The sequence below is a fragment of the Tauraco erythrolophus genome, chromosome 17 (assembly GCF_009769465.1).
Source record: "Tauraco erythrolophus isolate bTauEry1 chromosome 17, bTauEry1.pri, whole genome shotgun sequence".
Classification (NCBI taxonomy): domain Eukaryota; kingdom Metazoa; phylum Chordata; class Aves; order Musophagiformes; family Musophagidae; genus Tauraco; species Tauraco erythrolophus.
Window position 1 is genome coordinate 12,539,835 of NC_141481.1, and position 16,479 is coordinate 12,556,313.

A 16,479-nucleotide genomic window follows, 5' to 3' on the forward strand; every position below is an offset into this window, starting at 1 on the left:
GGGGTCACAGACCCACTGCACGCCAGGCCCCGGGAGGCGTTTTAACTGGAAGGCAGGAACACAGGGTACCCGGTCCCACTGCCTCCCGCCGGGATGGGGCTGTGAGGGCTGCGAGGAGGCTGTGAGGAATTCTCACCTTGTTTTCCAGCACTGTATCTTACCACTGCATGTCGAGTTCCGTGTGTGTGCCCGTGCGTGCCGAATGCTTGCGGCAGTAGTTAGAGCGAGTGTGGCCGGGAGAATCCCAAGAAGCATGTCTTAGTGTCGTGCTGTAAGTGTTAACTGCACAAGAGTTTAACAGATGTTAACACCAAAAGACTAGTCTGAGAAATGTACTTTTAAAAAAAAAAAAAATTATTTATTTGGGTTCAGATATTTTTGAAATACAAAAAAAAAAAAAAATTGGTTGTATTTTTTAAAGCTTCTAATTCTTGTCATACGTTGTGGTTAATTTTACGGTGCTTATTAAAAAATGGTTCGACCCAAGCCTTGTGCCCAGAGATCTGAGAACGTCCCAGAGGCACTGGCTGGCACGGGCAGCGATCCCGATCCTGGGAGGGCCGTTCTCCGGGGGCTTGGGCCTTGTCGAAGCCTCCAGAGGCTGGAAGGCACAGAAGGAAATCCTGGAGGCACGGAACAAAATCCTGGAGGCATGGAAGGAAAGCCTTGAGGTATGGAAGGAAATCCCGGAGGCACAGGCACGGAAGGAAAGCCTGGAGGCACGGAAGGAAATCTCGAGGCAGAATCCAGGGAGGCTTTTGGTGGCTGCGAAATCTCTTGTGCAGCGGAGCACTGCGTGCCTGGCCCTGGGCAGGGGGGTCATGGTGGGAGGGTGGCCCCCGCGTCCCTCCTGGCTGCTGTGGGCAGGTGTCTGGGCGAAGGTGGGCAGGGAGACCCGGATCGAGCCCAGGCCTGGCCCTGAGGCTGAGGGTTACTGGGAGCTCCATCCCAGCTGTAACTCTGAGTGGGGAAGGGGCTGGTTTCCCGCGGGGGGTGTGTGTGCTCAGGGTGGTCTTGTGCCCCACGTGGAAGGGGAGAGGTGAGTAAGAGCCACCGCTGCACCGAAGCCAGAGCCAACGGGGAGGTGCTGGGAGAAGGCACTGGGGCGTTGCTCTTGGGCTGGAGGTGTGAGCGTGCTGTGATCCCGGGTACTTCCGTGGCTCCGGGAGTGGGCACGGGTGCCTCCCCTTACAGGACAGGCAGTCCCGGCAGTGGGAAGGTTGCTGCGAAGGCCTCCACCTCTTCCTTCAGTGCCTTCAGCTCCTTCTGGTATTTCTCTTCCTCCAGTTTCTCCTTGAATTCCTTCAGCGTGGCCTTGGGGCTCATGTCCTTCTGCACGCGCAGCGTCAGCTCGATCCCTGCCGGGATGGGAGACGCAGCAGTCAGCCCTGGTGGCAGCAACACCTTTGCCCGCGCCCGTAGCGGGCAGCTGCAGCATCCCACACCCCTCCGAGCCCAGCCCGCCAGGCTGGGCGGTGGGCTTAGCCCTGCACACCCTGCGGCAGGGCTAGGGCTGCTCCACAGAATGCCCAGGAGGGAAGGAGCAGGGCTGCGAGGGACTTGTTGCCCCAGGAAACCAGTGCAGGACCCCCAAGGACAACTGGAACTAGACTGGGAAATGTGCAGGGTTTGGCCAGTCCCAGCTGTGGCCAGCTGTCCTCTCCCACATCCAGATGTGCACGTGAGATGGTTACTCCTCACTTGCTGTGTGCTCCCTCGCCAGCTGCTGGGGAAGCTGCCCAGCTCGCACCTTCCCTCCCGGAGGAGCTGCCCTCCAGGGCTGCTGCTGGAGCCGAGGCTCGACCCTGCGCACGCACCGCCAGCCTCACCTCTGTGGATGTACCGAGCCACCATGTGGAAGTCGTCCTGCCGGAAGCCACGGGAGGTGAGAGCCGGCGTGCCGAACCGCAGCCCGCTGGGGCGCAGGGCGCTGATGTCGCCTGCACCACAAGAAGGTCCGCGTGACCCGAACTCAGCCTGGTTCCCAGTGCCCGGGGTGGACTGGGTGCTGAGAACCGTGCAGAAAGCTCTGCACAGGCCACGGGAGATCCCCAGCGTGTGGGGCAGGACGTGGCAGAGCTCGTGGGGATCCCTCACCGGGACACGTGTTCTTGTTGCAGGCGATGGAGCAGAGCTCCAGCACCCGCTCCGCCCGGCCGCCGTCCGTGCCTCTGCTGCGCAGGTCCAGCAGGATCAGGTGGTTGTCGGATCCTCCTGCAAAGAGAGGGGGTTGGTGGGGGACGTGGGATCAGGGGAGATGCTGCTCCCGCATGAGACTTCGGCAAAAAAGCCCCCTCCCGCCACCGGGCCCCATCCTCACCTGTAACGATGTCGTAGCCCAGCTCCGTCAGCGCCGCCGACAGTGCCTTGCAGTTGGCGACCACCTGCTGCTGGTAGGCCCTGAACTCGGGCGTCATGGCCTGCCGCAGCGCCACGGCGACCCCTGGGGAGGAAGGCAGACCTGGGTGAGTTTCTGGGGGCTCCTACTGGTAGAGCTGGTGGAGACGTGTGGCACCATGAGCAGAAGGCATCCTGGAAGCTGAGCAAACTCGTGGTCAGTCCTTTCCCCTAACCAGGCTGGTGACGTTGCCATGAGACAAAAGGCAGGATGGAACGAGCCTGGTAGCTCCTTGGGCAACACTGGATCAAACTGGCTGCTCCTTGCTGCGTTCTCTCCAGGCTGTGAACCCCTCGGGGCAGCTGGAGCCCCCCGCACAGCTGCTGGGATTTAGGGGATGTCCTGCAGCCAGGCCATCTTTGTCAGCTCCCTTTGCCATCCCAGAGCCAGCCCCGCACGGGTGCGTACCTGCGATGGCGTGGTTGTGTGGGCCTCCCTGCAGCCCGGGGAAGACCGCCTGGTTGATGAGGCTCTCCAGGTTGTAGAGGGTCTCCTTGCCCGTCTTGGGGTCCACACTGCGGGTGCCTGCAGGAGGGGAGGGCAAGGTCGCTCACGAGGCAGCACGGCCACCCTTCTCCCGTGAGCTGGCCTCTCAGAGCAGGGTGGTGGTTGTTCCTCTTCAAATCTGGGCCACAGGTGGCTCTGCGAAGCTCCCCAGATGCTTCCAGGAGGCCCCAGGCTTTCCTGCCCTCCCTCCTTCCCAGCTCAAGCGGGAAGGAAGCTTTAACTTGCAGCCCCTCCAGCCTGGGGGAGCGTTTCTCCCAGCTCCCCGGCCAGGTCAGGCACCTTTGCGGTAGAAGATCATGCCCGCCCTGCAGCCCCGCAAGGTCTTGTGAGTGGTGGTGGAGACAACGTCGCAGTGGTCAAAGGGGGAGGGCACCACGCCGGCAGCCACCAGCCCACTGATGTGGGCCATGTCAGCCATCAGGTAGGCACTGTTGGCATCGGCAATCTTCCGCATGCGGGCATAGTCCAGGTTGCGCGAGTAGCAGCTGACACCTGCGGGGAGATGGGCACGTGGAGAGGACAGGAGCAGATGCTCGAGAACCGTGGAACAGACCCAGGTCCAGCCCTGGGATGGGGACAGCCTAACTCGGGACAGCACACAAGCTCCTGCCAGTGTGGATGTCTGAGGTCCTCTCCTGGCACTGCAGCATCTGCGGGTGCCCACGGGCCGTCCAGGCTTCAGGGAGCCACCTGCACCCAGGGCGTGTCACCAGGGAGGTTGGTAAGGGTTTCATCCTTACCTGCTATGATCAGCTTGGGGTGGAAGAGGCGGGCATTCTCCTCCAGACGGTCGTAGTCGATGTAACCAGTCTTGGGGTTGACCTGGGAGAGGAAGAGGAAGGTTTCGCCACCTTGGTATGGGCGAAGAAGAGCTGCAGTGTCATCTTGCAGGTGGGGGTGCTGGGAGCCTGACACTGGCTCCACTGGAGCAGCCGTCTTTACCTTGTAGGGCATGGACTCGAAGAAGACAGAGGTGGCAGAGATCTTCTTCTTCTCCGTCATGAACCCGTGGGTGAGGTGGCCGCCATCAGGCAGGTCCAGCCCCATGATCCTGCCGTGGGGCTCCACCAGGGCCGTGTACACCGCGAAGTTGGCGGGTGAGCCTGCAGCAAGAGCACACCAGGGCGGTTACGGGTGCCGGGACGCGCCAAGGCTGGTGCTGCTGGTCTGGCTCTCCCGAGCACCCAGTTACCTGAGTAGGGCTGGACATTGACACCCCACTTCTGTGGGTCAAGCCGGTACGCCTGCAGGGCTCGCTTCTGGCACAGCCTTTCCAGCTCGTCCACGAACTCCGTCCCGCCATAGTACCTGCCAGTAAAGGATGGGGCAGGGGTTAAACCCAAACCCCGTGACCGAGCTGGGGAGAACCGGGGGTGATGCCACGTTTGTGGCAGCCACTGGGACAGCAGCTGCAGCAGATGTGACCCTGTTGAGACTGTCCCATGCATGGCCAAGGACAGAAGCCAAAAGGGTCAGATCCTGCCCTGGAGGAGCTCAGCTGCCAGCACCAGGACCTCACTTCCTCTCCAGAGGTGAGGTTTGGCAGCGTGGGTGGTTCCTCTCCTGCCGCTGTGACAGTTTGGGTGGAACTGTGCCCCAGCCCTGTACCTCTGTCCTGGGTAGCCCTCGGAGTATTTGTTGTTCATGCAGGATCCCAGGGCCTCCAGGACAGCTCGGCTCGCAAAGTTCTCTGATGCGATTAACTCCAGCCCCAGCCTCTGCCGCTGCTTCTCCTTCTTGATGATGCTGTGCACCTTTGGGAGGGGAAACAGCTTCACCCGTGCTGGCTCTGCATGGAGACGTGGATGCTCCACCATAGGGGATGCACCCTCGGAGGGGACAGGGTGTGGAGAGGGGCCTGGATAGGTGCTGGAGAAGGGAGAGGAGATCCTTTCTCAGTACAGCTGACGGCAGCCAGTTCCTGTGTCTGGTCTCAGGCCATGTTTTGGGTTTCTACCTGTCAGGCAGCTGCCAGATAATTCAGGTGTCATTTAGGCTACAAAGCCAAGGGCAATGGCCACGTGGCCTGGTGGGCTGGCTGCTCCGGTGTGGGCATTAGAGCTTCACACAGAGGGGTACGAGCAATAGATGCGAAGTTATGACTGTGTTATGGGCACATGGCTGGAGAATGCCCTCCCTCTCCCCCTCTCACTGCCGGCAGATAGGGCACAAAGGATGGATGGGTCCTACCAGCTCAGCCCTGGACCATCTCCCTGCCACATCCCTGGCTCGAGGAGGTCAGCATCCCCGCGGCTGCCTGGGACCAGGGGAGGAATGAAGCAGCTGCTGGGCAGGGGCCAGGACAGGGTTCTCACCTCCGGGTCGTTGCTGTCGAGTGGCTCCATTACCATGCTGTTATGGGAAGCCCAGAGCTCTGCGGTGGGGAGGCCCCCATCACCCTGCGTTGAGTTTGCCATCCTCCTGCTGTGTCCAGCGTCACCTGACAGTGGAGAGGGGAGTTTGTGGGATGGGCAGGGAAGGCAGCGGGGCTGGGTGCCTCCACGCTGCATCTCTGCCTGCTGCCTGCTCCCATCCCACATCTTCCCCGGAGAAACAGAGGGACCAGCCATGGGCTGGGACCCATTGGGTGAGAAAAACACAGACAACTGTCAGGCTTCCCCTTCTGATTTAAGACCAGTTCATTAATTATAGCACTTTGATCATTTCTGATACTCTCCCATCACCACCCTGTCTGGGCTCCCACCATCCAGCTCTGCAGTGCCCAGCCAGACACTTGAGGATGTGGTGAACCCAGGCATGGACTAAACCAGATCAGCAACACAAGCAATACCTGTCCCTCTTGCTCCCATATGTCTGTAAGTCTTAGGGCTCCTAGGAAATGCTCTCATGGACACAAGGGTGTCTTCTGAAAACTGCTGTTTAATTTCAAGGGTAGTGAAGTGCTCATACATACACAGAGCTGAGTTTTTAAATTGTGTTACATTACCTCTCAGCTACTTTCTCTTGTGTATAGCCATGAGGACAAACCCCCAGTGAGTCCAAGCCTGGCCTCAGGCCGTAACTGAAGCACGCACAGCTTGTGGAGCTGGGCCCGGAGAGGAAGGCGCTGCTCGTGTTAGAATGCAGAGCACAAACGCCCAGGCAGGCGTGACAGCCCAGCTTCAGCCTTGGCTGAAAACAAGGCACCTTTTTACCCATTCGCCCTGCAAGGCCAGTGGACAGCCGTGAGCAGGTTATTAAGCAATGGCGCTGAGTTTGCAGCCAAGGAGCCGAAGTCCTTTCGGCGCAGACTGGCTGCTCCCACTGGGCAGGGACGCTCGGCCGCCCTCCTGCCCAAGCCCAGGGCCCTGCGCTGGGATGCGACCCCCATTTCCACCCTCGTGGCGGGACACCAGTCCGGCCCCGGCAGTTCACCTGCTGCAGGGACAAACCGCAGCTCTCGGGCGCCATCCCCACCTGGGTCCGCACCTCCCGCATCCCGGCTCCATCACTTCCCGCATCCCTGAGAGCCTCCCGCTGGGGCGCTCCCCCTGCCCCGACACCGGTGGTGGGGAGCAGCGCTGCCTGCCCGGCTCTCACCTCGCAGCGGGGTGCGGTGCGGTGCCCCGCTCCCGCACGGCTCTGCCCCGCAGCCCGATCCCGCTCCGCCGCCGCGCGGGAGCCCGCGTGCCTAGCATAGACCGCTCCGGCACGCCCCTCCGCGCCTCGGCCAATCAGCGCCTCGCTCCGCCCCGCTGGGCCCGAAGCGGGGAACACGCTTCGGAAGTGTCTGGGCCAATCCGCGCCGCGCTGCTCCACCTCCCCGCGTCCTATTGGCCCGTGCCGAGGCGGGGCTGGCGGCGTTGGAGGGACGTGGGGGCCGCGGCGCGGGTGACCTTGGCCGGGGCGGGGGGCGGGAGCCGTGCTGCCGTCACGCCTCTGTCGTCACCCCCTCCTCTGTCGTCACTTCTCTGTCGTCACCGCTTCTCTGCCGTCACCCCTCTGCCGTCACCCCTCTGTCGTCGCCCCCTCCTCAGTCGTCACTTCTCTGTCGTCACCCCTTCTCTGCCGTCACCCCTCTGCCGTCACCCCGCAGCCCCGGCCTCGCTTGCCGTGCGCCCCAGGGGCCTCTCCCCCAGCCCTGGAGTGTTCCCAGCACCCCGCGGTCCCGGGGGTCCCCCTCGTCTCCCACGGGAGCCCCCCGCCACCCCGCACCAGGCCGGGAGCGCTTCCAGCCACCCCTGCGGCCCCCGGGCGGGCTGCTGGCTGCTACCATGTCTCAAGCCGTGGCCCATCAGCACAACGTGGCACCGCTGCCGTGGGGAGCAGAGCCTGTTCCATTGCACCCTCCGTGGTGGGACAGCCCCAGTGCCCGGCGGGGTGCCCGGGTGCTCCAGAGGAAGCTGTCTCGGGGGGATGAGTCATGCAGGCAGGAGTGGGGCTGTGTTTTCTTCCTGCTCCGAATCCCAGTTAGCGGATGGGCTTGGCCAACTGGCTGGAGAGAGCACGCGACCGCCGGGGCTTCAGGGGTTAAATCGATGCACCACAAATCGAGGAACAAGATTAGGGAATAAGGGACCCTACTAAATCCCTCGTGATCCCAAGCCATAGGAAAATGGGACGAAGCAGTGCGAGTCACCCTCCGGAGAGGAGCAGCGGCTTGAAGGGCACTCAGCCAGGAGGTGAGGGCATCCACTGCGGGCAGAGCAGCGAAGGAGCGCGGCACGGGCAATGGTGAGTCCTGCCGGGACACCTGTGGGGCAAGGAGAACCGTGGGCTCGCCGGGAGGGTGGTCTGTGGGCAAAGGGCTGGCAGTTACACCACAACACACCTCGGGTGCCATCCTGCCACCAGAGCGCACCTCCCTGGAAGGTGCTTGGTGAAGGAAGTGTTTTAACTCTGTCTTCGTCCGTCTGGATGGTTTTTGCTGGCTTAGTTTGTCATGGCTCATCCGAAGAGGACCCGTCGCAGCTGAGGGATTTGGGTTTATCATAGAATCACAGACTGGTTTGGGTTGGAAGGGACTTCAAAGATCATCCAGTTCCAACCCCCCTGCCATGGGCAGGGACACCCTCCACTACACCAGGTTGCCCAAAGCCCCATCCAACCTGGCCTTGAACACTTCCAGGGATGGGGCATCTACAACTTCTCTGGGCAACCTGTTCCAGTGCCTCACCACTCTCAGAGTGAAAAATTTCTTCCTTGTATCCAATCTAAATCTCCCCTCTTTCAGTTTAAAGCCATTGCCCCGTGTCCTGTCACTACATGCCCTTGGAAAAAGCCTCTCTCCAGCTTTCCTGTAGGCCCTTTAGGTACTGGGAGGTGCTGGAACAGCCTTCTCTTCTCCAGGCTGAACAGCCCCAACTCTCTCAGCCTGTCTCCATAGCAGAGGTCCTCCAGCCCTTGGATCATCTCCATGGCCTCCTCTGGACTCTCTCCAGCAGCTCCATGTCCTTCTTGTGTTGGTTTTCCGTGGTTCTGCTGCTGGCCCAGGTCGGATTGCCACTGTAGGCCACTCATGGAGGTGTTTTTCTAACAGCGCCAACACCAACAGCAAAACTCGAGTCGGTTTCTCTGGTTGTGGCTTCTGTCACAGGCAGATGCTGTAGAGAAGGACATTATATTAATTTTATATTAAGTTACACAATCTGGCTTGGTGTATGTTTTGCATAGAACTACCACCAATGATTGTCACCTCCCCTGAGCCGGAGGAGCTTGCAGATAATAGCAGTGTGTGCTGTTGGTTTCAGGACTCTAGCTGGCTGGCGATGGAGAGTGTCTCTTCTTCCCCTTCACCCTTCTCTGCCGGTTCCCCTGACGTGCAGGCTGAGAACATCACTGCCCATGACTACTACTCCGGCCTCCAGAAGAGCATGCACGTCCTCTCCATGGTGGTGTACAGCATTGCCTGTCTGCTGGGGGTGACAGGGAACGGCCTTGTCATCTGGATTGCAGGCTTCAAGATGAAGAAGACGGTGAACTCCATCTGGTTCCTCAACCTGGCCATTGCTGACTTCATCTTCACCTTTTTCCTGCCCCTCAGCATCGCCTACACCGCCCTGGGCTTCCACTGGCCGTTTGGGAAGCTCCTGTGCAAGCTGAACAGCACCATGGCGTTCCTCAACATGTTCGCCAGCGTCTTCCTCCTGACGGTCATCAGCATGGACCGCTGCGTTTCCGTGGCCTTTCCCGTCTGGTCTCACAACCGCAGGAGCCCGGAGCTGGCAGCCAGGATCGCACTGGTGACGTGGGTCCTGGCTCTCCTCCTCAGCTCCCCGTACCTCATCTTTCGGGACACTGCCGTCGGTTCCAGGAACATCACTAGCTGCTACAATAATTTTGCGCTGTCCGATGACTACACGTCCGAGGCAACGCGGAGGCTGTGGAGGATGCGGCATAAAGCCATGATCCTAACACGATTCCTGTGCGGGTTCCTCATCCCTTTCACGGTGATCCTCATCTGCTACAGCATCGTTGCTGTCAAGATGAAAAGGCGGCAGTTAGCCAACTCGGCGAAGCCGTACAGAATTATCATTGCGGTCACAGTCTCGTTTTTCCTCTGTTATTTCCCCTATCATGTCTTCTCCTTGCTGGAAATATCCAAAAACTCTTCCAGTCATGAGATGAAAATGGCCCTTTACATAGGGATCCCCTTGGTTTCCAGCCTTGCTTTCTTCAACAGCTGCATCAACCCCATCCTGTACGTATTTGTGGGGCCAGATTTCAAGGAGAAGTTTCGCCAGTCCATCCTGTCAGCCTTCGAAGGGGCCTTCAGTGAGGAGTCGGTCCTGGGCAGCCTGACCAGCAGGCGAAAGTCCAGGTCTGCTTCGGAAGCGGAGGTCCCGAGGGTCTGAGCGGGAGCCGGGGTGCCGAATTGCCGGCACCGTTGGAGGGGGCAGTTCCCTTCTCTGCCATTTCTCCCATTTCAGAGCGATGATCGCAGGACTGGGGGCTGCAAAGGGCTGTGCGTGCCAACGAAGCGCGGGTTGATGTTGTGGAGGTATCTCAAACCTGCTATGACATGCCATGACTCTCTGGAGCTGCAGCAGGGTGGGTTGAAGTAGCAGCATTTTACTCCTCGTGCCGTTTCCTGGGCTGCCTTGTTTTCTCTGTACCTTTTTCATCCCCTTTGGTCCATCACACCATGTCTCCCTGGCTGGCCGTGCCAAAAGGGCAACCTCAGCGTGGGTGGTGGCTGCCAGTTGTCAGAACTGGTTGCGTCAGCGCTGCTGATCTGTTACAGCTTCCAGTTTTTAACTGTATAAAGGCCACTCTTTATCAAACTTGCCAAGTTTGTGACTCTGCTGGCAGAGCTCCCTTCTCTCTCCCCAGATGTGCAGCAGGATGAATTACTGGTTGTGCTCCAGTTACTCAGGTTTGGGGTACGGCAGGACTATCTCGGAGCAAAGCTTGTCTGCCTGTGTGTTCGACGTGTTGCTGGCCCTTCATAGCGGAGATCGGACGTTTCATGCTGTTGGTGAAAGAATATGAAACCCATTAAACTCACATGAAATGCACCCAGCCTGTTGTGTTGCCTGTGCTGATCCAACCTGACTGGGCAAGCTCATCTTCCGTAACACAACAGCTAGATAAAAAGATTAAATACCCAGAATTTGGAAAGTGCTGCATGAGCAGTCACTGTCATACCTGAGGCAGACAGGACTCGACCTGGGTGTGAGGACTCGCGTGGGGCACTCGATGTGGCTCTGATTGCCAGCCCACAGTTCTGGCGTATTGGTGGGTTTCAGACTTTTTGGTACATTTGAAAACCAGTGTTTGGGAGAAAAAAGAAGAACAAGTGCAGCTGAGCTGGGTCTGGTCAAGTTTCACTTTTGCAGACTGCTCAGGATGAAGATGGTGGGGGGTTGTTTGCAGGCTCTAAACTGCTTTAATTGTCATAGCAGAAAATGTTGGTCAAGGGATCGGCAGCGTTGAGGTGCTGTCACTCGCACCCATCCTAGACAGCTGAACGAGCAGGTGACTGTGTCCCACTTCCCTCTCCCGGCCTGCCCAATCTGCCTGTCAAACCTGAGCTACCGTTGGTCCCGTTCATCCTGCCAGAAAGCTGCCATGGAGCCTCCCTGCTTGGATGGCTGGAAAATCTTGGACTCCCAGCCTGAACTCACGGATTTACATGTACCTGACTATTCTGTGTGGATGACATGAGCGAGGGAGAGCTGTCACTTGAACATGTCAGGGAGTAATTATGGGTCTGCTGGGCCATGCAACATTAAATGAAGGTTGTGATCCTACAGGCATGCCCGTACTTACCCTTAAATTCATGCATAAACTGCTGAGCACAGGGAATGGAACAATACCGTCCGTGTGCCAAGCATGAGTGAACAGAGAGATTTACCCTTTGCCACAAATTGCTGCCTGCCATCCAGATAAAAGGGCGATGTTGGCTGTGCAGCACGCAACTCCGGGGCTATTTGCTTGCTCCCGGTGGTAACCACAGCATTGATCGCAGTGTCAAGGCTGTGCAGACGAGTGTTTGCTCTTTCTGCTTTTCCTTATCTGTTTGCAGAGCCCACGTAATTAATTTTCCTTGTGACAGGAGTCTCTGAAAGTGCTGAACCCAGACCTTGGACTCCTGTCCTGCCTCTCCCCTCCCTTGAATGTCAGGACTTGAAATATTGACCTGGTTTGTGGTAAGAAAGCGATTTTGTGGGTCATTCAGACATCCAGGGTGGGTACAGATTTCCATGGGACAACATGATTTAAATGAAGCAGAGTGTCTGGGTGATCTAAGGAATTTCCACTGGAATACCAGCAGGTAACTAACCTACAGAGCACCATCTCCTCCCTGGCATCCCAGACAAACCCAGTATGCCTTTCACGCAGCAGCTCTGTTTCATCACTAACTCCCTCTGACTCCCGACTCCAGATCAAGCTGCTCTCTCTCTCTCTCTTGCAATATCCCCCCCCCGAACTTGCTTCCACTCCAAGCAGCACGTTATTTACACCCCAGCAAAATGGCGTGTCTTTGAAAGCTTAACATCTCCCTGCATGATGGGGAGGGGACTGAGAAAGCTTTCAGACAGCCGTTCCTGAGAACACTTGCCAAAATACTGTCGGGAGAAAAAAGTGGGAAGTGAATGTTTTATTGATGGTGATGGTGATGGCCATTGCTGCGTTACAGGACACGTTTGAGATAGAGACAGGTCTGTCATCTCGGGTTTGGTCCTTACCCTTTGTGCAATCAGAAACCGTGCTGACATCACTGTGGGGTTAGGGTGTCAAAGGACAGGTTCCAAGAGAAATCTCCCATGGTATCGAGTTCCCTCACGTTCAGACTATCTCGTTATGACAGTGATAATTGGGATAGTCCCTCATGCCCAGGAGGCAGGCTGTTCCTTCTCTCTGATACTTGTGTTTGTCATGTGCGTATCTAGCAAAGCGTGAATGAAAAAAAAAAAAAAAGGGAAAATGGTTTCCAAAGGCATGCAAACAATCCAAAAAGGTTGAATGACTCTTTTGGCAGCTGTTCCCCCCTCTGACGCAGCTTTGCTCTCAAGGCTCTTTCAGATGCCATCGATGGTTGGAACAGTCTGAACCCCCTTCCACTATTTGCCATCCTTGGGAAAGGTGGTGAACCTGCTGCCCCGCTGGCATGAGGTTCTCATTGGCCCCGTGGAGGGGCTGAGCCGACAGCCCTGCTCGTACAAACGGCTGGCTGGGATGGGCAGAGCCACTGGGGCATGCGGGGTCCAGGCTGTGCGTGAGGGAGCCTGAGCTGAGAGAATAAGCAAGTTTTGATAGTCAGAGCGTTTGGTAGAAATTAGCAGACCAGGGTGAGCAGTCTGATGAGGTCATTAATACTTTGGTGTTGGGCAAGGTAAATACAGAATCACCAAAACATCTTGGTGAAGAGCTCAGGAAGACTTGGCAGGTGATTTTTGGTTAGAGATTTTGTCACAGACTCTGTCTTCTGAGTGCAGAAACTGCACTGGCTGGAGCTGTGGTCCAGAGCTGCCCTCCAAGGAAGGTGGCGAGTGACAGTGGTACTTCACTAGCTGGTGTAGATGGGAAGAATTAGGTCATGAGGCCAGTTTGGGGGATGACAGACCTCTGTAAGCTGAAAAGAGAATTGGCAGGATCCCATTACAGCCTGGTCTCGTGTCCTGTCCTGATTCAATCACAGGCCAACGTGGCACTGAATCAGTGTTACAGTTTTGGTCAGACTGGAGTCTAGCAGGATGGTCAGATGTTCTCACATCTTTAGTACAACAGAAAATAACTGTGGTGTTTTAATCATGCTGAGGGACAACCAAAGTGTAACCGAGTCTTGTGACGCAGCTGCTTCTGTAACGAAGATAAGATCTTAGGCAAAGATGTATCAAGAATCTCGAGGAGTTAAAGCCTGGAGCCAATTGCAGCACGCAGTAGGTCATGACAGCAGTGGATTATCGCTATGCCTGGCAGTTCTGTGCCGTATTAGCAAGCACGTGAGTCAGGGATCTGAAGAAGAGCTGTGGCTGCCTTTCTTTGGAGGAGAGAGTACAGCAGGTGACTCTGGAGCTGGGAGAAGCTGCAGAGATATCAGGGAGAAAACCAGCCAAGGTGGACATGGCAAGCAGTAGCTCAAGAGAAGGTATTTTCTCCTTGGGACCTGGATGAGAGCATGGAATTAGAAACTGGGCTCAGAATAGTTAAGAGGGAAGAGGGAGGAAGGAGTGGGAGCTGAGACAGCCTTCAAAGTACCAGCAGCATGATGGTGAGTGCAAATGAATGGGAGGGAGACTGAAGCAGGTGAGGAAGTTCTCATCAAGGAGAACTTAATGAGACAATAAAAGCCTCTGTGAGACCTAGCAGTCCCCATGCCTTTCCTCTGGTGAAACTTCCCTGGTGAGTAAAATTTTTAAGTGTCCCACTCTTGAGCTTGGGGAATTGACTTGTTAGACAAGGTCAAGCAGAAGACAGCACACGGAGGTCTGACAGCAGAACCTCTTCCAGAGCTTGCTGAAATCAGGCAGGAAATAATATGGCAAGTTAGAGTATTGGTAAAAAGCTTCTCTGTGAAGGAGAGATATTGATAATAGTGTTAATAAGTGGTGCAGGCCAAGCCTTACTCGGGTCTCCTCAGCCTTTCTTGGTGTAGCAGCTGGGTGAGGGTCTCACCAAGCATGGGAGTTAACCTACTATTGCTGATGTGGAGTCGGTTCTGATTGGTACCAAATTGGGAAGGGAACAGGGTGCTCTTTGCTCCTTCCCGGCACCTCTCCCAGCTTCTGCTTAATTGAACAGGGCAGGGTTGGTACCACATCTTTCTTTGCACTCCCTAGTCTCTCTCTGTGCAGCAGTGTATGCAAAGCACAGATCTTTTCTCCTGTACTGAATTCTGCTTTAATTTGCAAGCCTGCACTAGAGTGGCTCAAGCCCTTCCTGTGTGTTCACTAAATGCCGGTACGGGACACGATGCTTGCTTGCTCGCTCTCTCTGTTTGTAGTGAAGCTGTAGCTTAGTGCAGTAAATGGCAGGTCAGGCTAGGACCTGGTAGGTAGGACGGAGAGGAACAGGGTGCTTGGCACTGCGTAGCTGTTCGAATTTCCTAAAATGAAATGACTTCACCATCCTCTTCCACTGCTTTTGTCTAAGGGGAAATCAAAGGGCAAACCACATCTGTAAACAGACGGTGACGGATGTTCACTGGATGTTATGCAGACTTTGCAGGACAGAACTGCACGCAAACACGGCAAAGCAAAGAGAACCTGCGAGCAAAGCAAAAGGCGCTACTGCCAGTTCTTGTCTCAGGGCATGTTTGTTCAAACCCTCACCCTCTCATCCAGCTCGAGACGTTCATCTGCGCAGTGACCTGTTAAATGCTGGGTTTTCCAACAAGCCTCTCGTTTCTTTGTTTGAAGGCTTGTTGGAGATAACCCTGTGCCCCTGCTGAAGCTGACGTGGCAGATCTGTTAGTCATGGCAGACTGACCCAGAACTGAGAGTGTGGCTTGAGACAGGAAAACAAACTGAACTTGGTGAGTCTTTCAGTCAAAGCCTCATGACTCAGGAGGAACAGGGCTGAAAGAAAATGAGTCGGTGCCTATTTCCTGCAGACGGACAAGCCACGGCTAGGCAGTAATAATTGATAAAACAATGAGAGAGTGCTATCCACTTACACAGCCTTCTGCATAGATAAGACGTGTTCTCTGCTCCAGGGCCTTTTTAAGGCACTTTTTTTCCCAGATGTGGAGAACGCTATTTTCCAGATCACTCCCAAGAAATTGTAAAATTATTCCTCCCTCCCTTGATCGAGAAATGCATTTATAGCTGCTTTGAGTTCTGCTTCTCTAGCTGGGTACTATCCAAGCCAGCGCTTTCTGGAAATCGGACACAGTCTCTCCAAAGGTAGTAAAGCTGAAGGGAGGTGGTGGCCTTGAGGCTATGCTCAGTGCAAAGGTGCCTGTGCACTGCAGAACCTCTCAGCAGGCTCAGAGGAACTGTGTAGGGTAGAGGATGCTTTCAGGATACCTGATAGGACCAGGTAGCTATTCACAGGGATCTGTTAGGATCAAATCAAATGGTTTCTTTGGTGTACCATTTCTGATAACTCTCGCTGTCAGGTGGTTTGGTAGGTGAGTTTTACTATCCACCTTTTAAAAAAACCCAAAAACAACGACAAGCAAACAAAAAGCCAACCTGGCTGAGCAGTGATGGATGGAGCTCAGGAGACTGGATGACAGTAGCATTTGTCTTCTCTCAGGTGATGGATGCAGGCTGTCGTCCAGCTAAGCACTGGATGAGCAGTGCCCTTCACCTTGGCTGGGCTAAGTGTGTGGGTTTTTGCACATCTCTGCTTGCCAGGGCTGCATCTGGATTAAGAACAACAAATCTCTGTGAGCCAGTATATTCACACTCAGCAGTTTTTCAGAATTCCTTAGATGACTGCTAATTGAATCATTGTAAAGGAAATAAAATCCCAGTGCTCGTTTTGGAGCAACTATTTATTAAACTTTTAACATTTGGACAGCATATTGTAAAATTAACAAATCCCTCTTCCTTGGGAGCTGAGACTTAAACTCACGTTCCTCTGACCAGGAAAACAGAGGTGGGAAAGAAATTGATTTGCTCAAAAAAACCCAAAGGCAGTGGCCTTATAAAAAGAATCAGAAGACAGTTCCTGGTTCTGTGGTTTGCTTAAGCAATGTCAGGGAGTCTGGGGCAGCACAAATCATCTAGTCAGCAAATTCTGGGTGCCCTAGGGTATTGAAAAATGCTTCTGAGGAAGGCTGCTAATTGCATTACGGGTCAGTGCTTCACCACATGTTGTTTCTAGCTGTTCTGCCTTAAACTGCTCTGCCATACCAGCCCTTAGTGAAATCCTGCGATGAACAATCTCTGCTGCTCTGCGCAAAGAGGCTAACAAAAAGCTCAAAACCTCCCTCTTCTTTGTCCTAAAAGCCTCGAAACAAAAGAACAAGAACCTACTAGGGTCAATGACCCTGAATCAACTGTGGAAGCACCAGCCTGTAAGCAGGAAAATACAGATTGAGAACAGTTGAGGGTGGTGAGGCACTAGGAGTCTATTCTCCTACATTTAATTGTCATTCAGAAAAGACTCTAGGAAAGCTAAAGGATCATTGCTGCATCTCTGTGAGGGTACAAACACGCTTATGGCCTCTCTGCTTACAT

The 16,479-nt window shown here is 55.5% G+C and overlaps 2 protein-coding genes across 2 annotated transcripts; one reads left to right on the forward strand and one right to left on the reverse strand.

Moving 5' to 3' along the window:
- Positions 1-1,188: 1,188 nt before the first annotated feature.
- On the reverse strand, positions 1,189-5,351 carry SHMT1 (serine hydroxymethyltransferase 1). The gene is made up of 11 exons (XM_086621920.1): positions 5,221-5,351; positions 4,514-4,659; positions 4,098-4,213; positions 3,848-4,008; positions 3,646-3,727; positions 3,185-3,397; positions 2,807-2,923; positions 2,321-2,443; positions 2,098-2,214; positions 1,830-1,940; positions 1,189-1,358 (listed from the first exon to the last, which is right to left on the reverse strand). Exons 1-11 carry the CDS (start codon positions 5,320-5,322, stop codon positions 1,189-1,191), a joined length of 1,458 nt encoding a protein of 485 aa, XP_086478046.1. The 5' UTR covers positions 5,323-5,351.
- Positions 5,352-8,613: 3,262 nt separating this feature from the next.
- On the forward strand, positions 8,614-9,699 carry LOC104370199 (chemerin-like receptor 1). Its single transcript, XM_009980838.2, has one exon. The coding sequence runs from the start codon at positions 8,614-8,616 to the stop codon at positions 9,697-9,699; it is 1,086 nt and encodes a 361-aa protein (XP_009979140.1).
- The last annotated feature ends 6,780 nt before the right edge of the window (positions 9,700-16,479 follow it).